Source organism: Urocitellus parryii, chromosome 1 (assembly GCF_045843805.1).
Source record: "Urocitellus parryii isolate mUroPar1 chromosome 1, mUroPar1.hap1, whole genome shotgun sequence".
NCBI lineage: Eukaryota > Metazoa > Chordata > Mammalia > Rodentia > Sciuridae > Urocitellus > Urocitellus parryii.
This window is the reverse complement of record NC_135531.1, coordinates 168,042,186-168,066,068: the sequence shown is the minus strand read 5'-3', so window position 1 is coordinate 168,066,068 and position 23,883 is coordinate 168,042,186. Positions and strand designations below refer to the sequence as shown.

Here is a 23,883-nt window from a genome sequence, read left to right as displayed (position 1 = left end):
GGTGCCTTCCAAAAAAGTTTGCTGACACCTCAAACATGAACCATTTATGGTGAAAACTTTCAAAGTCCTTTCTTTGAAATATACATCCCACATCATCATAACACACGATGCTACCATCCACAGCCACCAACTGTATAACAGCACCAAAGAGCTCCCTGCTCCTGCCTACCAGTGATGATCCACCTTTCCCCATCCATTGCTCCGTCCCTCCAACTCTGCTCATCCTCTGATCACAAACCACATTCCACTCACATCTCCTGTTCAGATTCCACACGAGTGAGATCTGTGGTACTTGTCTTTCTGTTCCTGGCTTATTTTACTTAACATATTAAAGATGCATGGCTTTCAAAAGTCCACATATTATTCAGTATTCATGACACATTTTTAAAAAATGAGCAGTACACATTATTCACTGCTATAGTTTTGATGTGAGGTATCCCTCCAAAAGCTTAAATGTGAAAAAAAATGCAAGAATATTCACAGGTGAAATGATTATCTTATGGGAGGTGTAACTTCACTAGTAGGTTGATCTACTTGAATGGATTAACTGGTGGTACCTGTAGGCAGGAAACCTCTCCTGTCTCTCAGCATCTCATGAGCTTCCTTTCCTAACAGACTTCTTCATCCCACACTTTACCAAACCTTGGCTTCATTAATGCCCTCACCATCAATCTTTGGTCACTTAGGGGACATCATCCTTTCAACCTCACCATGAAAAAAGTCACTTTGTGTTCCTCAATGAATGTGTGAGGAATATCCAGCACTTCTTTATAATTCTTGCCTGCATAGGATCATCACCTGCCTCTGCCTACTTTGTCTGTTTTACTGGCAATTTTAAAGATCAGAGCCAGCCAGCCCCTTGCACGTGGATTAATATGAATCCTGCATGCCCACGACCCCTGGGGCACAGATCTGACTGAAAGGCCGGTGCTCATGGTGCCCTGCAGGTGTGCTGCAGATATGGCCTGTGCAGGGGGGCGGTGGGGACCCCTCTTTTGGTAGACGCCCACTTTTGATCCCTTCTAACAACCTCGAAGCAAGGAGTTTCCTTCTGCCTCTTTAGTCTCCACCATAATGTCCTTTGAGAGTAGATCTTGTCCCCCACTAGACACAGCCTCTCTTCTGGCAGCACCCTCCTCTTGCCACAGGCCTGAGCAGGATGGTGTCTTTGTGCAGAGTTGGTTTAGTATTAGGAACAGAAAATTCTAGAGCAAGGCTTCCAACAGTCTTCTGTGAAATGCTGGCTTTCAGGTGTGGGTTTGGGGCTGCAAGGTGAGGTGGGAGATACATATGTGCACCAGATCAGCTCTGAACCGAGGGATTGTGTGCAGCGATGGGCACTCGGGGACCAAGGGTGTAGACTGCAAGGCTGCACTTTCCGGTGTCACGGGCAGGTATCTGTGTAGACTGTGTAGATGACCTGATCTCTGATAGACACATGGCACATACACATGTCAAACTGAGGGTCACTGCAGGCCACCTTGGCATCAGATGGTTCCTGAGGGACATCTCACAGCAGCCCTGTCCTCACGCTTACTTCCCAGGGCTTCCCCAGATGCTCAACGAGCTCTCCCTTCAGCATATTTAGCCAGACTTCATGCACCTTCAACCCTAGTAGGGACAGCTCTGCAGCTGTCACCATGTAGGTCCCTGGGCTCCCAGGCAGGAACGTCTCAGCACAGCAGCAGGTGGAGGCTGAAGCCCACCTTCCACAGCAAAGCTGAATGAGGCCCTGCAGCCTCCACAGACACTCCTCACACAGCCCTTGGGCATCTCAGAATGAGTAGGACAGGACTGAAGCTGTCCGGCCTTGACCCTGAACATTGCGAAAATGTCATCTGGAAGAAGGAGGGACATGGGCACATCTCCTGGCCACTGTGCCCCGAGTGTCTAGAATGTCCCCCAAAGCCAGACGGGAAGACAAGAGGCTGAAGAGGCAATAGCAGGCAGGGATCCTCTCCAGATAGAACCAGAACACTGTACCCCAACAGGGCCACACCAAAGCCATCACCAGAGATGGGACTCCAGGGGCCCGGGGTGCAGCTCAGGGCCAGAAGACTATGGGGTGCCTAGTGTCACTGAAACAGCAAAAAGCATGCAGAGTCCTCACCCAAAATGATGAGCATGTGAGGACACACTTGCCGATGAGCTGGATTTGGTCACCCCACAAGGTACATGTACTTCAAAACATGAGCTGTACATAATAAATTCACATGATTTTATCAGTCTGTTGAAACACCTGAAGACACTCCTGCTCACACCCAGCAGGACCTGCCATCCACACGAGAAGAGTTGAAGCACACGGGACAGGTAGAGGAGAGCTGTGCTCCCTCAGGGCAGGGCCATCAGGGCTCCCAAAAAGAGCAGCGCTCCGAGTGTGGTGAGCAGTCGTCCTTACAGTGCACACTGACAGGAACACCCAAGGATACCCTCCGCCTGGCTCCCCGCAGACCCTCCACACAGCCAGCCAGGGAAGAGCCCAGGCATCCTCCACGGGTGCGCAGATGTGGACCTGGCGGTAAGGCCAACACAAGGACACACAGGGGACCCTCGGCCCTCAAGAGGGACGCCATTCTGTTGTTCGAACAGCCTGGGTGGCTTGTAGGGCCTGTGCTGAGCAATCAGCCAGACAGGAAGAAAAGCACTGAGGGATATCACTCATGGGACCTGAAGAAAAGGAGAGCCAGGCAGCAGCCACCAGGCCAGGCCCTGAGGAAGTGAGGAGGGACAGGGGAAAGGGCACGGGTGCAGGTGCCCAGGAGGAGCCACACCAGGGCCAGGGCTCTCCACGGGGCTATGCGCAGGGCGGGTGGCAGTGACTTCAGCGCTCTTACCACGGGACAGCGAGTGGCTGAGACAATGGACATGCAGCTTGTTCTGCAGTGCCAACCATTGTACCACAAACACAAAATACAGCATCGCGTTGTGACTCAAATACACATAATAAAATTTATCCTAAAATGGAATAAGCCTTCCTAAAGCCCTTCCCTTCACTGTGTTGAGCTAGAATGTTTTAATTTCATGCCCTATTGAACTTGAACCTTTTCTCCCCTTGTAACCAGTGAAACGGGTAGCTGGGACTGTGTACAGTGATCAGAAGAGAAATCTCCACATGTACCTGTGGCAGTCACTGTTCTAAGAGCTTGGCCAATACCCTTGCGTCTCACCCTTGTAACAGATTCTGGAGGGCCGTCCCAGTACTTCTCATATCTGCAGATGACACAGTGAGACACAGAGAAGGGGGGTAACCTGCCCAAAGACACACAGAGAGTGGTTAACTCTGCTTTGGCCACTAGGGTCTCAGGCTCCACAGGGCCACCGCTGCTGGCTGCACTCTGACTTCGCGCAGTCTCCCTCCCAACCCTGAAGAGTCAAAACCCACTGCTCACCACCAGCTGCTCTTCCAAGAACCCAGCCCAACACAGGGCCTTGACTGGCAGCCAGTCCTTGACACCAATCAACAGACCTCAGGGACAGCCTCGTGCCAGGGGAGAAGTGGCACCACTGGCTGGCTGGGGACAAGGAACCCAGCCTCCCTCAAGGGCGGAGATGGCAAGATAAACGTGACTGAGGCACGCTCATGCAGCAGGGACCTGCACTTTGCCCCTGGATGCCACATCCTCAGGAGTAACCTGGGAGCAAGGCTGGGCCACCTTGAGCCCACACCCGCCTGCTGCCTAGGAGATTGCAGAAGGCCCCACGCCTTCCAGCAAGCCTGCTGAGGGGGAACAGGTGCTGCTGAGGCTGAATCCCCTCTCCACTTGGACCGAGGGCCAGGTCAGGTGAGAGCAAGGTCCAGGACCTCCTCAGGGCATAGGCTGGATTGTCCTGAATGTGTAGGGCATTTCCAGTGACCATGGTCCTGCACCCCCCCACACTGAGACCCCTTGGGCTGCAATAGAGCCTGCATCCTCGACCTTGTCCTCTATAGATGCCAGGGAACCCAGGGTACATGGCTGGCCCTCAGCTCAGACACACTGCCCTGCACAATGCACTACAGGCTGGCAGGGTGACAGCATGGACACTGGTCTCTGCTGGATGCCACTAGGTCCCGGGCCAGAGGGCAGGAAGACAGTGAAGTATGGTCATGTACCAGGCAGCTGATTCAGCTCTGTGGACACCACTTGGATCGGGGGAGGCCACCAAAGCACATGGGGACCTGAGCCCTCCCCACAGCTTCATCCTGCTCCACCAGTGCCCTCACAAGGAAGGGGGACAGAGCAAGGAAGCCAGGGCATCCCCAGAGAACCAGCTATAGGTTGGATCTCACGGCAAACCCAAGCGGCCCAGGGGCACAGTGAGGGAGCTGGGCTGGTCCCTGACTCAGTGAGGGTAGCAGGAGCCTCCTGTGATGTCCCCGTCCCACAGGACCAGGGCTCACCACAGCAGTGCTGACGGGTCTGCACAGAGGACTGCATAACAGCAGTGGGGACTGGCACACCACTGCAAGCCACCCGACACCTCTGGGGGAGGTTGACAGGAGCCACACACTAACAGGAAACTGGCTGGAGCTGGGAGCCAGGTTGGAAGTGGGATGACCCATTCCACGGTGTCAGGAAGGCATGTGGAGGACACGGAAATGAGAGCTGGAGACACGGGTCGGGGAGGACTCGCCCTAGCAGGACTGAGTCAGGCTGGGAGACGGCCTTTAGAGCAGCAAGAGAGGCTGTACCTTGGCGGGATCTGTGTTTGTTCAGAGAGAAGACAGAGAAGGCCAATGGGGTCAGAGGCTCCTCCTGCAGAGCTCCAAGTCAAAAAAGACAGATAGCCAGGCATTCCATGCAGGACACAAAGGGCCAGGGCTGGACAGTGTCATGCTGTGAGGTTGAGAAACTGTGGGGGTGGTGTGCACGTGTGCCCAAATAGGGAACATGTGAGTGCAGGCACCTAGGCCTTGTGTCTGTGCACCCAGGTGTGGTATGAATGCATGTGCCCATCCAGCTTGTGTCTCTCTGTGTGCACCCAGGAGAGATGTGAGTGTGTGTGTGTGTGTTTGTGTGTGTGCGCACATGCCCAGTTAGGATATGCATGTGTCTGTCAGCTCAGATAAGGTGTGTGTGTATGTGTGTGTGTGTGTGTGTGTGTGTGCCTAGGTAGGATATCTCTGTGTGTGTACACACACGTGCCCAGATATGGTGTGTGTTTGTATATATGTGTGTGTATGTGTGTGTGCACCCAGGTCAGGGTGTCTCTTTGTGTGTGTACACATGTGCCCACGTAGGATGTGTGTGTGTGCACACCCAGGTAAGGTGTCTCTGTGTGTGTGCACATGTGTGCCCAGGTAGAGTGTGTGTGTGAGCACGCGTGCATGCCCAGGAAGGGGTGTGTCTGTGTGTGTGCACACACCTGCCCAGGTAGGGGGCGTGTGTGTATGTATGTATGTGTGTGTGTGTCCAGGTAGGTGTGTGTCTGTGTGTGTACACACCTGCCCAGGTATAGTGTGTGTTTGTGTGCCCAGGAAGGGGTGCCTTTGTGTGTACACACGTGTGCCCAGGTAGGTTGTGTGTGTGTGTGTGTGCACGCCCAGGTAGTGGTGTCTCTCTGTGTGTGCACAAGTGTGCCCAGGTAGGGTGTGTGTGCTGTGAGTGTGTGCACACCCCAGGAAGGGGTGGGGGCTACGCTGAACCTCCTTTGTTAAAGTCATGCCAACCAAAAGCACAAGGTACATCATCTCAGCCATTTAGAATGGCTATGATCATAAAGGGAAGAAGTTTCTGCTGGGGAGGAATTAGAGAAGAACCACCTTCCACCCTGTAGGTGGGGCATAAATTTGTGTGGCCACAGTGGGGAACAGCCAGGTCCCTCAAAGAACTGAAAGAGATCTACCTTGGTCCAGCACAGCCCTGGGTGTGTGCCCAAAGGCAAAGGCTCTTATGCAGGGGGTATCCGCACGTCTGTACTGTTCACTGTGCACAACTCCCTACAGCCAGGAGCCCAGGTGCCCATCAGCGAGGAATGAAGGAAACGCAAGAGGGTGTCCTTCAGCCACAAAGAATGAAATCCTGTTCAAACATGTACAGCCAGAGCAGTGAGAAGTTGTGCTCCATTTGTGTACAATGTGTCAAATGCATGCTACTGTCAGGAATGACTAATTAGAACAAATTTTAAAGACTTAAAAACAAGAAAAAAACATCAAATTCTTGTTCATAGTAAAATGGGTGGAACTGGAGGGTGCTGTTAGGTGAAACCAGTCAGTCACAGAAGACTGACAATGTCCTCTCCCTGAGGCTGAAGAGTGGGCCTGAACAGAACACCCATTACTAAGGGTGGGAAGGAAGTGGAGAGTGTGGGAAAAGGGTGCTGAATGTCACCCCTGTCACTATGCATGGGCTTTCCCACTCAGGGCCTCTGGTGTCCAACTCATATCCTCTCCCAAGCACTGTGCCTTCAAGTTCATGATGGGCTTGCTATTGCTCCATGCTGAGAGTGGAAAGAAGCCAAACCCTCTATGTAGGTCATTAGGGAGGATTAATTTTCAGTTAAGGAAAGGAAAGCTAGCGTATGACATTTCCATGATGGGAGAGTGGTACCCTCATCATGTACCACTCATCAATGATAATAAACACATGAAAATCCCTTCCCGGTTTGGTTGCCCCCAACAGGCCAGGCCACATGCCAAGAAAGGGGCTGCCTCTGGCCAGAGCTGCCCAACCAGGGAGGACCCAGTAGGCCCACACCCACCGGGAACACAGAGGCCCATTTGAGGCACAGCTTCTCTCTCTGAGCCAGAAATTGCAGCACTGGAGCAGGCTGAGGAGGAAATGTGGAGTGCAGGGGAAGCCATTCTGATTCGCTCTAGCACAGTTTCCAAGGATGGAAGGAAAGACGCACCTTGGAGCTCCAAGTGAGAAACAGAGAACAAGGCCTCTTGGAAGGAGATCAGTCCTGGGGAAGCACCTGCCCTGGACTGGCCAGGCACTGGCCCTACAGTGGCCTGGTGCAAAGACACAGCAGGCACCAAACACAGCAGCCACAGCAGGAGGCCAGACCCTGGAGGGCAAAGCAGGGACTGGGCAAGGAGGGCAACACTGAGAAGGGGAAGCTCTACCTATGGACAGAAGACCGAGGGAAAGGTAGAAATGCAGCCAGTCGAGACTTCTCAGATTTTCTTTATTGTACCGTTTTTACAAGAGACTTTACATAGAGAATTGAACCCAACACAGAGGTCGTTTTCTTTCCCAGTGTCTTGATTGTTCCTGTGAGCATGCCGGATGGAACCGGGGGCTCACACAGACTAAGCCCTTGTGCTAACCCTGAGCTGTACCCCTTTACTCCCCCAAGTTTTTACCCTGTCCATGGTGACTTCAGAAAAGCCACTCTGCCGTCATAGAAATGACATACGCTAGCTTTCTTTTCCATAACTGAAAATTAATCCTCCCTAAATTACCTACATAGAGGGTTTGACTTCTTTCCACTCTCAGCATGGAGCAATAGAAAGCCCATCATGAACTGGAAGGCACAGTGCTTGGGAGAGGATAGGAGTTGGACACCAGAGGCCCTGAGTGGGAAAGCCCATGCATAGCACAGGGCAGCCCAGGTGCCCCCAAACAGCAAGGTCATCCAGAAGCCTCACTGCTTCCTTCCTGAGAGAGGACAGTAGACTGGCAAAGAAGTCACAGGTGGACTGTGAACTTGGAGGCAGGCTGATCTTGCACTGAACACCTCCAGAGATGGTCTTCACAGGTTCCTGTGCTCAACACTCTGTGCTTGGGGGCCTCTCATGGGTCATAACAGACCTGGAGCTGAAGTGACAGGTCTCAGCTGCTCCACTCCAAGTATCCATGCAGTCTGGCACTGCCAAAGCCAGTGATCTGTGGGAGGGGAGAGTGCTGTGCCCCAGAGAGGCATGGGCACCTCCTGTAGCCAGAGTTGAGCCCCCAGAGCCCCCAGCTGCTTATGAAGCCCGTCTTGCTTTATCACCTTCCTCCTCTCTCCCACCACCACCTCCAAAGACAAAGTGATAAAGCCTGAGAGTGGACAATTCCCCTGAGTGTAACTGCAAATAAATGAAGCAGTCCAACTCAAATAAACCTGTCATGTGTGCGTCCACTCACCCCAGTCCCTTGGCCACCTGAAGCTCTACTCCCCATCTTAGCAGATGCAGACACTGACGTTGGAAACACGCGGGGGCGTGGGTAAGGTCACAGAGAAGGAGGGGAAGTGAAGACACAGGTGCAGTTGTCTGACTCCCCCAGTCCCAGTGTCTGCAGTGGTCAGAAAGGTCAGACAGGTATACAAAGATGATTGCCTTCTGACAGGACTCATTCATTCCCACTCTCTTGACTCATCACAGGTGCCACAAGATGCCTCACCATGAGAAGTGACAACCAGAGCTTCCTGTGGGATCCTCCAAAGGACTTCATCCTTCTGGGCGTCTCTGACAGACCATGGCTAGAACTTCCTCTCTTCGTGGTCCTCCTGGTATCCTACATTCTGGCCATGCTGGGAAACATTTCCATCATCCTGGTGTCTCGGCTAGATGCCCAGCTGCAGAGCCCCATGTACATCTTCCTCAGCCACCTGTCCTTCCTGGACCTGTGCTTCACGACCACCACGGTCCCCCAGATGCTGGCCAACATGGGCAGCTCCAGGAAGACCATCAGCTACGGTGGCTGCACCATGCAGTATGCCATGTTCCACTGGCTGGGGTGCACTGAGTGCATTGTCCTGGCTGCCATGGCCCTGGACCGTTACGTGGCCATCTGTGAGCCCCTGCGGTATGCCATTATCATGCACCGCCCTCTCTGCCAGCAGCTTGTGGCAGTGGCCTGGCTCAGTGGCTTTGGCAACTCTCTCGTTCAAGTGGTCCTGACAGTCCAGCTGCCCTTCTGTGGGCAGCAGGTGCTGAACAACTTCATCTGCGAGGTGCCAGCTATAATCAAGCTGTCCTGTGCGGCGGATACCGCAGTGAATGACACCACACTGGCCATTCTGGTGGCCTTCTTTGTGCTGGTCCCCCTGGCTCTCATCCTCCTCTCCTATGGCTTCATTGCCCAGGCTGTGCTCAGGATCCAGTCCTCCAAGGGACGGCACAAGGCCTTTGGGACCTGTTCCTCCCACCTGATGGTGGTCTCCCTCTTCTACCTGCCTGCCATCTACATGTATCTACAGCCCCCCTCCAGCTACTCCCAAGAGCAGGGCAAGTTCATCTCCCTCTTCTACTCCATAATCACACCCACCCTCAATCCCTTCATCTACACCCTGAGGAATAAGGACGTGAAGGGAGCTCTCAGGAGACTCCTGGCCAGGGCCTGGAAGCCCTGCAGAAGATGAAGATCCATGTCATGGCCATGTCCATCGCCTGGATAGCAGGAGGCAGTAGTCACGTGCAGAGTGCCTTCCCACAAGGGACTGAAAATGCACAGTGGGTAGGTACTGTGAGATCCACAGCCTCAACATCCCCACCGCAAGAGGACACACCTCCCTGTGATGAAGTCACTCACAAGTGGGTAACTCCAAGAAACCAGGGGCTTTTGAGAAAGGTTTCGGTGAGCTGGTGTGAAATAAATATTTGTTGTATGATTTAATTTCGAACTTCCCAATCCTTGCCCCTTTTCCTCTTTCTCCATTTCTATTTCTCTTCTGTTTGTCCCCTTTTGAGCTTCCTTCCTTTCCCATTACTCCTAAGCATACATAATACAGTGTGAAACTATCTTATTTGCTTATAATAAATGCAGGGTCTTCCTAGATTTGATCATGAATTTCACATAGATTTTTCATAATATTATAAGAATGAAGAGGAGTGCTTTCTTCCTGTGAACATAGATAATTTTTTTCCATAGCTCAAATTTCCTTCTTTACAAAGTTTTACCACCATTGACTGGAAACTAGTGACACCAAATCCACCAGGGACATGTAAGACTCCACATCATGTTCCATGGACAGAGAAAATACGCCATACCTTACAAAAGGATGTATTCCAGCTGAGAATTCAAATTCTACATACCAATGATGGTTAGAACAATAAAACTTTAATCAAAATTTCAAAGTAAGCTACCCAAATTGAACCAAGAGGACATAGAAAACCTAAACCAACCAATAGCAATGTGATTGAATCAGTAATAAAAATCCTTGCAACAAAGAGAAGCCCAGGATTGCCAGTTGAATTCTACCAGATCCTTAAAAAAGAACTCATGCCAATGCTCTTCAAATTATTCTACGATATAAAGAAGGGGTGTTATGGTTAGGATGTATTGTGTCCCCCAAAACCTCCTCTCTTAGGGCAAGAAGGTTTCCAGGTGAAATGATTAGATTATGAGAGTCGCAACCTAATCAGTGGGTAAAACCATTGAAAGGGCTGACCCTTTGGAAGGATTGGGAGGGGGTGTTTGCTGGGGGTGTGGTCATGGGGTGATGTGCTGCTGGGGTGGTGGTCCTGGCCTTGGGTGGTGCGTTGCTGGGTCTCCCTGGCTGTCCTGGCTCTCCCTCTCTCTGCTTGCTGGTCGCCCTGGCTGGGCAGCTTCCCTGCACCACACTCTTCCCCCATGATGCTCCCTCACCTCAGAGCAAGGGGCCACAGACCTTGACTGGCCCTCTGAGACCCTGAGCCCACACAATCTCCTCTGCCTCCAGGCTGGTCTTGCGGGGTGTTTGGGTGACAACAGGGAGGAGCTGATTGGCACAGGGGGACACACCCAGACTGAGCCTAACCAAAACCTGAGGAGAACATGTCAAGGAGAAAAGTCCACAAACTAATGACCTTGATCAACGCAGATGAAAAACTCCTGAACGAAATGTAGTATTTTCCTGAAATGTGACCTGAGGAAGCGAAGGATCACGCACCTGCACAGGAAGGGACTCTAGCCAAGGCAGCGCCCACTCCCCCGCCATCCCCTCGCGCCCACAAGCACGCATGCGCACCTACGGCCCTGCAGTGTGGCTCCTGCAGACCTTTCTGCGCATACAAGGAACTCAGCGCCTGGTTCCTGCAGCCTTCTGCAGGGCGCTGGAATATGTGTGGGGTGCTTAATACCCTGACCTAAGGGACAGCCTGTGCCTAGTAGATGATAGTAGTAGGCAGAGAAACAAGCAGCCACCACTGTCAGTGAACGGAGGCGAGAGAGCTTTCTCTACGTGAGAAATGTGCAACAGAAATTTAAAGTTGAAAACCACCATTTACACAGGCTTAAGTTTTAAATGTGGTAAAATGTGTGCAAAAGTATATTCCTGAAGCTTGTGAAACCATGTGGAAATAAATCAAAATCTTAACTAAAAAGAGAGGTATTCTTTTTTTAAAAAAATAAGTTCAAGGTAGAAGTATAGCTAGCTTTCCTAGAAGGCCTGGGGTCCAGGCGAGCAGCCCAGTGCACTATGCTCACCACCTGGCTGGGCCCTCCTAACCCCGCAGGAGGGCTACACTGTCAAGATGTGCCAGCAGCTAGCAAGAGCAGGCAAAAATGGGATGTCTGCCTGATCCCTCCTGCGGAGAAGGGAGACTCCAGGACAGAATTCCAAGTTGACAGTTTCCTTTTTCATGTTGTAGGTTCATTGACAATTTGGTTTTTTTCCTCCTGTCTTGTTTTTGTCAAATGTTAACATAGCCAAACCCAGAAAATAACAATGAACGTCTAAAACTTAAGAAAGAAGGAAAAATCATGATGAGCTTTCTGACACTAAAGGCAAAAATAAAATATAAGTCCATGAAGCTGTAGGACTTGATGTTAAAATATGAGGAAAAGATGATAACTATTGCAGGTATCAGGACCACAAAGAATTTTTTCCAATGGACTGCCACAGAGTCACTGGATAATTAACAGATAATTTAAAAAAACTACTTTTGGAGCATCCAGACTGGCACAGAGGAGAATTTTAGTAAATGCATGGGTGCAAGTCACAATTCGACAGGAGGCAGCCCCTGACACAGCACTCTGAGGAGGTGACCTTGTTCTGGGAAAATTCTGAGAGTACTAAGAACTGCACTTCTCAAAACAGATGTGCTAATTTAAAAAGTACTCCAAGCCTGGCAAAGTGGCTCATGCCTATAATACCAGCAGCTGGAGAGGCTGAAGCAGGAACATTTTGAGTTCAAAATCACCCTACTTAGTGAGGTCCTGAGACACTTAGTGAAGTCTGTCTCAAGATAAAACATAGAGGGTTGCTGGGGGAGTAGCTCCATGGTTAAGTACCTCTGGGTTCAATATCTGGTACAAAAAAAAAGGAAGAAAGGAAGAAAGGAAGGAAAGGAAAGGAAGGAAGGAAGGAAGGAAGGAAGGAAGGAAGGAAGGAAGGAAGGAAGGAAGAAAGAAGGAACTTGTCTCAAACTCTAGAAGGTAGAGACTAATTTTCCACCCGATAAACCAGCACTGGTCTTCATGACATGCTAGGCAGACAGAATTCAATGGAAGATGATCTCCACCTTCCAGACCAGGTTGTAGAAAGCTGGTAGTTTCCAGGTAGTTACGCTGTCTTTAGGGCCTGAGTCATCAGAAACTCAGTAGTTCTAAGGCTGCCAGATAGGGAGGCGCCCAGGGTGAATCTGTGGGGTCACCGTAAATGTCCTCCGACACCTGATGGATTGAGAAGTGTGCACCCAGGAGAATACTATCCAGACTTTGGAAGGGAGTCCATGCTGCCATAATCAAGGATGAATCCCCAGCAGGTGAAGTGAGTGGAACAGACAGGTGATGTCACCTGCAGAACCTACAACAGCCCAGCGCTGGCTCACCCCTTCCTCCTTCCACCACAGGAGGAAAGAGCAAGGAGCAGGCCCACACCGATGGCAGGCAGCCTGCTGGCCCTGTATCATGGGCCTCCCGGAGTCCAGAGCCATGGGAAATAAACTTCTGATCTTTACTACATAAGTAAATAACTGGAAATCAAACTTACACAAGCAGAAAATAGAGACTGTGGGCCTGGAGAGATGTTGGTCAGAGGCTACACGGTCTTGGACAGGCTCTCAAGAGCCCTGTGGTACAGGTAGCGACTCCAGGTAACAACACTGTGTTGTTACCCAAGGGCTCTGATGCTAACCCAACTAAGTATGTCAGATGAGCTTGATTCCACCATGTATACATATTTTAAAAACTCACCATGTGTGCCATAGATGTGTTCAATTTTTATTTGACAACTTTAGCTTAATTTGAAATTTTAAAATGTGGTAGTCGTTGTGAAAGCCCACTTCACTTAAGGTAACCAAAGACGGCTTCTCAGATGGGGGTCATTGGCATGAATTGAAAAGATGAGGAAGGTCCAGGCTTGTGAGGAAGAGGGAGGAGAACTTGAAGATTGTGAAGAACAAGGTCCAAAGCCAAAGAAAGGCCATGTGTCCACAGCAGCCAGAAACAGAGGAAGCCACAACCACAGGCCACAGGTCAGAGCAAGCCAGGACTCAGAGGTGGCAGCCATCCTGGAAGAGCTCCCAGGGGCAGTGCTGAGGTCCTGCTGCCCCCTGAGGAGGCCCTGCCATAGGTCTGGCTGTGGGACGCTGAGTTCAGCACCTCTGAACACCCCAGAAGGGGACAGCTGCACTGTGGTGATTCTGTTCAATGGCGACTTCTCTTTTTTTGTGTATCCTACTTCATGAGTTGTACTTTCCTGAGGGAAGTCCATGCTGAGTCACTTAGTGGCCCTGAGTACCTCCCATCCTACCTCCTCCCTCCCTCCTCTGGGATCTCCCCTCGCTGCTCTACCCTCCCTGCTCTTGTGACCACCATACCCAGTCTTCCTAGGCTCCCTCCTCCTGCCTTCTTCCCTCCTCCTCCAGTCTGCAGGATCCCCCTTCACCCTCCCTTCCTCCTCCTCCCTCCCTCCTCTGGTGTCCACCATTCCTCTCGCCCCCACCCTCCTCTGATGTCCTATGCCCAAAAGCCCAGGGCTCAGGTCCCCTGCTCTGCACTCCCTACTGTCCTGTGACAGCCAAGCCCAGGGCCAAGGTCCCCTGCTCTCACTCCCTCCTGTCCTGTGCCAGGCAAGCCCAGGGCCCAGGTCCCCTGCTCTCACTCCCTCCTGTCCTGTGCCAGCCAAGCCCAGGGGACCAGGTCCCCTACTCTGCACTTCCTTCCTGTCCTGTGCCAGCCAAGACCAGGGCCCAGGTCCCCTACTCTGCACTCCCTCCTGTCTGTGCCAGCCAAGCCCAGGGCCCAGGTCCCCTGCTCTCACTCCTTCCTGTCCTGTGCCAGCCAAGCCCAGGGCTCAGGTCCCCTGCTCTGCACTGTCTCCTGGGAACTGGGGAGGCTGAGGCTGGAGGATTACAAGTATTAGGACAACCTCAACAACTAGGCAGACCCTTTCACAAAACTCAATGTAAAACACAACAAAACAGTGTAAAGAGGGCTGGAGTGTAACTGAGTGGTGGAACACTTGCCAAGCATATAGCAGGCTATAGCTTTCATTCCAGGCACCAAAAATAATAGAAAGAGAAAAGTATGTGAATGGGGCAGAAGCTATACTGGACTTGAATTATTGCTCTTAAAACCTGACTGCAATGTCCAAGAGATTCCAAAATGAAGTTAAATGGAAAGCCTACAGCAAGCTGGTGCTGCCTCCATCTTTGGGCCCTGCCTTTCTCTCTGGCTGTTCCTCGAGTTTCGGCTTCAGCCCAGATGTCACCTGCTCCATGAGTCTTGCCCTGCGCACTCTCACTGTGATCCCCAGTGCCCCTCTGTGCTGTCACCCTGGGGCAAGGCTCCTAGCACAATGGAAACTGCCTTCTATACCTATGGTTCCCTCAACAGCTGCGAGTCCCATCCAACCAGAATGCAAGCTCAGTGGAGCAAAGACCCCATCTGCAGTGCCCAGCACAACACTCTCTCCAGCTTGCACCCTCCCAGAGGGTGGGAGACAGACCAGAGATGGATGGAAGACAGAGGAGAGACAGGGATGATAGACAATGGCAGGTGATACAGAGATCAGAGCTAGAGGATAGACACAGGGTGCATGGATGGGTGGATGGATGGATCACAGATGACAGATGATAGACAGGCCACGGATGACCCATACAAGATGATGGATCTGGATAGATGGATGACAGATGATGTAGACACAGGAGCTGGAGGGTAGCTACAGGATGGATGGAGGGTTAGATAAGCAGACAACACATGATGGACAGGGGAGGGGGACACATGATAGATGACGGAGCTGGATAGAGAGAAGACAGATGACATACATATCAGATAGCTGACAGATGACACAAGATGGACAGAGATGGCGAGACAGCTGGCTGAGTGGAAGAATGACTAGCACTCCTCATGGGGACAGAGGCTTGGGTGGAATTCTGTAAAGCACATGGACTGGCTGCTCCTCACTCACACTTATGTGGATTGTATGTAGCGTAACTTTCCATGTGGGGATCTGGAGGGGTTGGCCAGACCCTGTGTGGGGACACCTGTAAGGTTGGCTGGTCTATGTGTGGGGACACTGGGAGGGACTCACTGTTGCCTGTGTGGTGACACCTGCAGGGATCTCTGCCAACTCTACATAGCTGAACCTGACCCAGCCCCATGCTGAGTGGTGGGGGCAGAAAGGCCTCTCATGAGTCAAACCCATGTCACCTTTCAAGCCGGGAGATCAGGGACGTTCCTCCATGTGCACTGAGGCCCAGTGGTGACACTATGACAGTGCTCACCGTGCTGGGCTTGCACTGGTTCAACAGGAGCCCCCTTGGCGAGAACAGCCCTCACAATCAACAAGGCGTTCACAGACCAAGCCAGGCGGTGTCTGGGTTCCCAGGGACTCTAATGGGTGACAGCCACACTGGGAGCCCAGGAGTGAGTGTGGTGGCCAGTGTGAGGGAAGCACAGCTCCAGCTAAGGCCCGGCGCAGCCTGCTTCACCAGAGGCCCAGCTGCCCCAAAGGCTGTGGCTGGCCTATAGGCCAGGGCTGCCCCAGAGGACACGGCTGCCCTGAAGGTGTGGCTTCACCAGAGGCTGTGGCTGCTCCAGAGTCCATGGCTGTCCCAGAGGCTGAGACTGCTCCAGAGTCCATGGCTGCCCTGGAGTCTGTGGCTTCACCAGAGGCCATTATTGCCCTTGGACTAGAATGCCCATGGTGACAGGCAGAGATGCTGGGTTCTCCCTGGAGCTACGAGCTGCTTCGCCAGTCATGAACAAAGACACCTGTCCTCAGTCACCTTACCCTGGACACGCCCAGCTCATCTCATGCAGAAGCCATGCCGGGCCCAGGAAGTACTAGGGTGGGAGCCTCTGGGGACTTGGAGTGGCTCCCTGTGCTGGACACAGCTCCCTCTGCCTGCTCTGGTAGGGAGCCACACAGGGACAGAGGTGGCCACAGAATGCTCAGCCCCTGGGGTGAGAGCTTTGCTGTGTGAAGAGACTTCCTTCACTTTCAGCCATGCACCCTGGGGGAAGACTGTTCTCAAGATAATGAATAAGACATGACTCCCCCTGGAGGCACCTTCCTGCAAACTTGGCCTTTGAACTAATTATCTGCTTGCACATGGCTCATACCCCAGAGGAGCCAGACACTAACCCTCAGGAGGCTCAGTGGAACAACAAATTCTCTCTCTTGTTTAAATTCTAGAGTCATCACCACAGGATCCCAGATCCTCTGAAGAGAGGGGCTGTGTTGGGCATGATGGGAGCAGCCTCCCCTGGTACACAGGGGGGGAAGGAGGACCCCGGCTGGACCTATGCCCCCTGTGTGTGCTCAGAGCCAACAGCAAGGGGAGGTTGGTGGGACAGGAAACGGAGAGAGGCCACATCAGAGGTGGACTGGGTGCCACGAGTAGGTGCGCACAGGGTCCCGGTGCCCTCTAACGGGATGCAGGGCAGACTGAGCACAGCCTGGCGTGAGGAAGGGATCCGTGCTGCTCCACAGCAGGATCTCCTGGGAGGGATAAAAGGCAAGCACCACGGCAGCAGGGATCCAGAGAGCGCTGGCCCTTCCCGTTTTTCAAGAACCTTCCTTCTGCTAGTCCTCAAAGCTGGTGGCCCAACTTGACCCAGTGGTTGCCCACAGTGTCATGGCACAAGGATAATTCCTTAAAAAAATCACATTTGTCTTTCTCTGCCTGGCTTACACCACTTAAAATGGTGGTCCCAGGCTTGTCCATTGCCCCAGGAGAAAGGATCGTCCTCTTGCTGGGCAATGAGCTTGCCACTGTGCACAGCCCTCAGCCTCCCACCCTTCTGCTGATGGACACAGTGGCCGTCAAGCTTGGGTGCAGCTTCAGAAGCTCCCCTGGCTGATGTCCTCCTGGGCTGTGGTCCCCTAACTGGCTGCTAGTCACCCAGCCACTGTGTCTTAACTTTGGGAGGAAACTCCATGCTGCTCTCCATAACGCCTGTGCTAACTTCCCTGCCCACCACTGAGCAGAGGGTACCTGTCCTCCACACTCTGGCCACCTTAAGGGTTGCTTTTGTAATAGGCACTCGGACAGAGAGGGCAGAGAAATGTGCTGATCCTCACATACAGATCGTAAAAGAGCTGACCTTGGAGGATAGGGCAGGATGGTGGCTGCAGTGCTGCCGGCCATGGGGGGACACTGGAAGACTGTGGACAGGAGTCATGGATGACAGCCGTGGCAGAGGGAAGGCTGAGAGATCTGCACTGGGCTGTTTAGTCATGACAGAGGAGTGGACGCTAAGCACCCTCTGCACCAGGAGGAGGCCAGCAGGTGGAACCCGCATCTCCATCAGCCACTCTTCCCCACTCCACCCGCTCCCTGCTCCTCAGAACCCCACGCGGCACCTGAGCAGTACCAACGAATGTGTCCATCAACCAGAAACTAACAGAAATATAGTATACTTACTTATCCAAATTTGACCATGCTAATGTTTGGTTTAGCTTGGTTTGGATACTGTAAGGGAGAATTCCTGTCAGGAGCGGAGGTGTACCTGCCCAGCTGAATGGCCAGGGCTTCCGTGCGACAGGGGAGCACGAGAACTGGGACCAGGCACTGACCTTGCCCTGCCCACACTGGGTGCTCTGTGCTGCTGTGGTTTCCCTGGCTTGCTGTGTGGTCATTACATATTAAAGGAAAGTCGTGTGGAGAGTAAAGAAGTCACTTCAGCAGGCCTCCTCCTGCCAGGCCACCCGCAGCACACTGAGTCTGCACGCCCTGAGGGAGGCATGCCATCTGCTTTCCAGGGCAGGAAAGCAGAGCCCCAGGCTGGGGCTCCCTGTCCCACACCCTAGGGTCCCTGTGTCAGGCTGGCCCCACTGGATCCAGATGTGGACTCTGGGCATCAGCACTGTGCTCCTCAGCCACGCAGAGGTCCCACCATGCACAGCACCACCCCAGCCAGCCCAAAACCTGCTGCCCCTGTAGTGGGCAGATTAGAACTCACACCCACCTGCTGCAACCAGCACTCTCTGGATGCCTGCACATAGCTGATGGACGGCTGTCCACTGCGTCTCCAGCCTGTGTCACCGGGAAGTGAGCACACAGCCCCAAGATTCTGTTTCCTCTTCTTCTAACACCACATGTGACCTTGGCCCTTCGAGCTGGTGATGCGCTTCCTAACTTTCTTGATGCACAGTGCCCACTCCTAGCGGCTGCACCTTGGTGAGGACACGCTGATCTAGAATCTGCACTTCTGAACAGAGGGCAGAGGACTGGGATCAGGGCACACGTGCAAAATGGTACAGAGGTGTGTGAGCAGATCCACAGCCAGTTCTGAGAGGGAAAGGACAGTCCCGAGGGAAGAGCTCACCAGAGGGATTGGGGCAGCTCTGAGCACATGCCAGGCAGTGTCCCCCTGGGGAGAGAAGGCAGAGGAAAGTCTGGAGAGAAGACAGGAGCACGAGGTCTTGCCCCCACCCCGAGAGAGTCCCCGAGCCAGGCAGGAGGAGGGCATGGAGAAAACCTGAGAAGGAGAGGACCCCAGACCCTGCACAGAGGGCAGTGCCAAGCAGCCCCAGGAGGTGACAGCCCACAGAGGATGAGCACAGGATGTCACCAGAGGCACATGGGTCATACACGGAGATCCAAGCCAAGGCAGGAAATGAGAGCAGACAGAGGGAAGTGATTGATCCATGCAGGGGACCCTGGAAGCCTCTCCTCATGAGTGCAGCAGAGCAGTTGGAGGAGCAGGAGGCTCAGAGTGCAGAGAGAAGGAAGGGACGTCAAGGACACTGGTCCTGCAGGGGCAGGAGGCTCAGAGTGCAGAGAGAAGGAAGGGACATCAAGGACACTGGTCCTGCAGGGGCAGGAGGCTCAGAGTGCAGAGAGAAGGAAGAGGCGTCAAGGACACTGGTCCTACAAGGGCCCCCAGGTCACAAGGCCCCCAGGAACAGACAACAGCGAAGTAGAAATAGAGTTCGCTGTAACTAGGGATTCCCCACACACCACCAGCCACACCTCCAGGCACAGTAACTTCTGGACGTGGAGGCTTACTTCTGACCACTGCCCAGCGGCCAGTGAGGAAAGGACACAGTCTTCTCAGAGGCTCTGAAGAGATGACATTCTTCTCCTCCCACAATGGAGCTGTACCTAGACATGAATACCAGGTGAAGACAGCACAGACACCAAATCAGGCCCTGCAGCACCACTGACGCAGCACCTCAGCCACTGCTAGAAGCCAAGCGCAACAGGCCCACAGCATGGACACCGAGGTCAGGCAGGCAGGCCACCAGGACACAGCGTGCTCCAGTGCACGAAGGCCAGCCAAGTTGGTGCTTGAAGAGAAGAGGAAGCAGAAAAAGTTATGTGAGGTTTTCTAATTTGATGAATTTGACAAAATTCAACTTTCTTTTAATGAAAAAAATAAAAAAGTAGGAATAGAAACTATGTCAACTTAATAAAACACACACATAAAACCCACAGCAAACCTGAAATGATAGAATAAACAGTGCCCTGAAACTTAATGACCAGCCAGCTGGGCAGAAACTTGTCTCAAAACCCAGCAAAGGTGTCAAATACACATTCTCCAAAGAAGAGATGCAATGGCCAAACTGTGAGGGAGCAGACGCACACGTCACCACCAGGAAAGGACAGGGGACCCAGGTAAGGTTCAGCTCCACACCTGTCAGGCAGCCAATCCATCCTGGGTCCAGCTTGTGGAGGATGTGCATACCCAGTACCCGCGTCCACTGCAGAGGAAAGGCAACGACAAGGGAGCTTGCCAGACAGCCTCTTCCCCAGATTCCTCAGGTCCCCTGACTCCCAGTTCAACATTGTCCTTGTTGACTGCACCCCAAAGTCTGAAGCAGGTCAGAGAACACCCCACACCACACATTGAGCAGGTCTGTTCACAGCAGCAAAACCTCCCGGCGACCTCTGGGTTAGCAGCAGGTAACACACCAGCAAGTTTATACATGTACTATGTGGCCTGAAGAGGTAGGACCTCGCAACCTGCACTGCAGTATGCACTTCAGGGCATTGTGTAAGGAAAATGAGCTAATCGTGAAACTAAAAATATGGCATGATCATGTTAGCTGACGCAGTCAGAGCAGTCAGAATCACATGCAAGCAATGAAGCTGGGGGTTGCCATGGGAGGCGAGAGGGTTGCACCCTGAAACCACAGGGCACACAGTAGGAACAGGTAAGTGGAAAAATCTTATCTGTATTTACCATAATGAAACAGTGGGGCAAAAAGGAAAGGGAGAGAGGCTTGCTGTCAATGAGTTGCAGCTGTCTCCTCCCAGTGAAGGACACAGCACCAGGCAGCTGCAGGGTAGCTGGTCACCAGCCCTCTCCTGAGCCAGGGCCCTCCCTGACTGCTAGGGAATGACACAGCAGGCACTGTCCCCTGAGAGCCTTTCCTGGAAGAGATGTGAATGCCAAGTGCTGAAGCCCCTTGCCCTCTGGACAGCAGCAAGGCTTTGGAATGGACTGAGAGAGAAACTTAGTCATAGAAAAAAGAGTAGGAATAACAAGAATAAGTGCACAGGTGAGGCCACGGGGCTCAGCATGGACCTCCACATGAAGTCTGCCTGCAATGCGGCAGGTCTCCCTCCTGCGGTGTCACCAGCAAAGGCAGAGATTGACAGAGCAGACCCACACAGGGAGGGCTTCTCCAAAAACTAACGGGACCACCCACCACCATGGTGAAGGCCTCAGAATGTTGCCATGGAGACACTGAAATGAAAACTCCCTGCTCATCTCACCTCTCTTGTCTGCAGCCAGTGGAGAGCCAGAGCCATGGGAGGAGAAAGCGTGAGCTCCCCAGAAGCACCATCCTGCTGGGCTTCTCAGGTACCAAGCTGGAGCGCCCCCTCTGCACAGAGATGCTGGTCTCTGCATCCTGAAGCTCATAGGCAACAGCCCCACCATCTCTCTCTCCCTGCTGGAGCCCAGACTCCAGATGCCCACGTACCTCCTTCTGGGCAAGCTCTCTGTGCTGGACCTCTGTGTCACCTGCACCATTGTCCCACAGATGCTGGCCAACCTCTGGGGGACAAGAAGACGATTACCTCCGAGAGCTGCATCACGCAGTCCTACCTCTTCCACTGGACAAGCTGCAAGAATGTTCCCTGCTGATGGTGATGGACTTTGACCTCTACATGGCAATCTGCCAGCCCCTCCAGTACCCACTCATCATGTGCCCGTGGGTGTGTGGGCAGCTGGCTGCCACAGTCTGGTCCAGCGGCCTGGCCAACTCTGTGCTCCAAGCAACACTCAGCCTCCAGCTTCCCTTCTGTGGGCACCATAACCTGGACCACTTGTTCTGCGAGGTGCCGGCTCTGATCAAGCTAGCCTGTGTGACACCAGGGCAAACGACCTGGTCCTGACCTTGGGAGCCGTCCCTTTTGGCATAATGGCTCCACTGCTTGTGCTCATCTCCTGCATCTGCATTGCTAGGGCCCAGGGCAGCACAAGGCACTGGGCACCTACAGCGCCCACCTGCTGGTTGTCCTCATGCACTTTGGGCCAGGCATCCTCATATACATACAGCCCCCCACCAACAGCACCCAGACCAAGTTCATGTCCCTCTTCTACTGTGTGGTCCCCCACTGCCCAACCCCCTGCTCTACACCCTGAGAACAAGGATGTGAAGGCAGTCTGGAGAGGGTTGCATCCCAGGGCTGGCTCAGGTCCTAAGGAGTGGTGGTCTCTGCCTGTCTCCTGGAACAATGGCTCGAACACACCATGGCACTGCCCAGGTGAGTCTCTGTGAACACAGAAGAAGGGCTCCCTTCCCCCTCATCAATCACCCAGTGATGGGAAGACTCTTTAGACTCAAAAATCTCTAAGCACCATTGCGCCCACCTTGGCACTGCCCAGCGCGGCTATCCAGAGCCAGAAGGACCAGCATTGTCCCCACCCCCATGGAGTGGAAAGTACCACCTTGGAACCCTTTCCCACAATCACTCCCCTTGCCCAGGTGCCTTCCAACAAAGTTTGCTGACACCTCAAACATGAACCATTTATGGTGAAAACTTTCAAAGTCCTTTCTTTGAAATATACATCCCACATCATCTTAACACACGATGCTAGCCTCCACAGTCGCCAACTGTATCACAGCACCGCAGAGCTGCCCGCTGCTGCCTACCTGTGATGACCCACCTTTCCCTATCTGTCCCCCCTTCCCTCCCACTCTGCTCATCCTGTCATCACATTCCACTCCTGTAAGTTTAACCTGATCAGATTCCACACAAGTGAGATCTGTGGTACTTGTCTTTCTGTTCCTGGCTTATTTTACTTATTAAAGATGCATGGCTTTCAAAAGTCCACATATTATTCAGTATTCATGACACATTTTTTAAAAATGAGCAGTAGACATGATTCACTGCTGTAGTTTTGATGTGAGGTATCCCTCAAAAGCTCAAAAGTGAAAAAATGCAAGAATATTCAGAGGTGAAATGATTATCTTATGGGAGGTGTAACCTCACTAGTAGGTTGATCTGCTTGAATGGATTAACCAGTGGTACCTGTAGGCAGGTTACCTCTCCTGTCTCTCAGCATCTCATGAGCTTCCTTTCCTAACAGACTTCTTCATCCCACACTTTATCAAACCTTGGCTTCATTAATGCCCTCACCATCCATCTTTGGTCATTTAGGGTGACCTCACCATGACAAAAGTCACTTTGTGTTCCTCAGTGAATGTGTGAGGAATATCCAGCACCTCTTTATAATTCTTGCCTGTGTAGGATCATCACCTGCCTCTGCCTACTTTGTCTATTTTACTGGCAGTTTTAAAGATCAGAGCCAGCCAGCCCCTTGCACGTGGATTAATATGAATCCTGCATGCCCATAACCCCTGTGGCACAGAGCCCTGGTGGGGCACAGATCTGACTGAAAGGCCACTGTTCATGGTGCCCTGCAGGTGTGCTGCACACACGGCCTGTGCAGGGGGGCGGTGGGGACGCCAATTTTGGAAGACACCCACTCTTTGATCCTTCCTAACAACCTCGAAACAAGGAGTTTCCTTCTGCCTCTTTAGTCTCCACCATAATGTCCTTTGAGAGTAGATCTTGTCCCCCACTAGATACATCCTCTGCTTCTGGCAGCACCCTCCTCTTGCCACAGGCCTAAGCAGGAGGGTGTCTTTGTGTACAATTGGTTTAGTATTAGGAACAGAAAATTCTAGAGCAAGGCTCCCAACAGTCCTCTGTGAAATGCTGGCTTTCAGGGGTGGGTTTGGGGCTGCAAGGTGAGGTGGGAGATACAGAAGTGCAGCAGCTCAGCACTGACCCGGAGGATTGTGTGCAGCGATGGTGCACTAGAGACCAAGGGTGTGGACTGCAAGGCTGCACTTTCCGGTGTCACGGGCAGGTATCTGTGTAGATGACCTGATCTCAGATAGACACATGGCACATACACATGTCAAACTGAGGGTCACTGCAGGCCACCTTGGCATCAGATGGTTTCTGGGGGACATCTCGCAGCAGCCCCATCCTCATACTTACTTCCCAGGGCTTCCCCAGATGCTCAAGGAGCTCTCCCTTCACCATATTTAGGCCACACTTCATGCACCTTCACCCCTAGTGGGGACTGCTCTTCTGCTGTCCCAGTGCAGGTTCCTGGCCTCCCAGGGAGGCAT

The 23,883-nt window shown here is 52.7% G+C and overlaps 2 protein-coding genes across 2 annotated transcripts in view; both read left to right on the top strand.

Annotated features, from left to right (window-relative positions):
• Window positions 1-23,883, top strand: part of LOC144257394 (obscurin-like) — a 247,939-nt gene that overhangs the window by 55,790 nt on the left and 168,266 nt on the right. The window lies entirely within an intron of this gene.
• On the top strand, window positions 8,314-9,273 carry LOC144256415 (olfactory receptor 2B11-like). The gene has a single exon (XM_077801480.1). It carries the CDS (start codon window positions 8,314-8,316, stop codon window positions 9,271-9,273), a length of 960 nt encoding a protein of 319 aa, XP_077657606.1.

Excerpts from the sequence above, each read along its gene's own strand:
- LOC144256415 (XM_077801480.1), top strand. The coding sequence starts at position 8,314 with ATGAGAAGTGACAACCAGAGCTTCCTGTGGGATCCTCCAAAGGACTTC.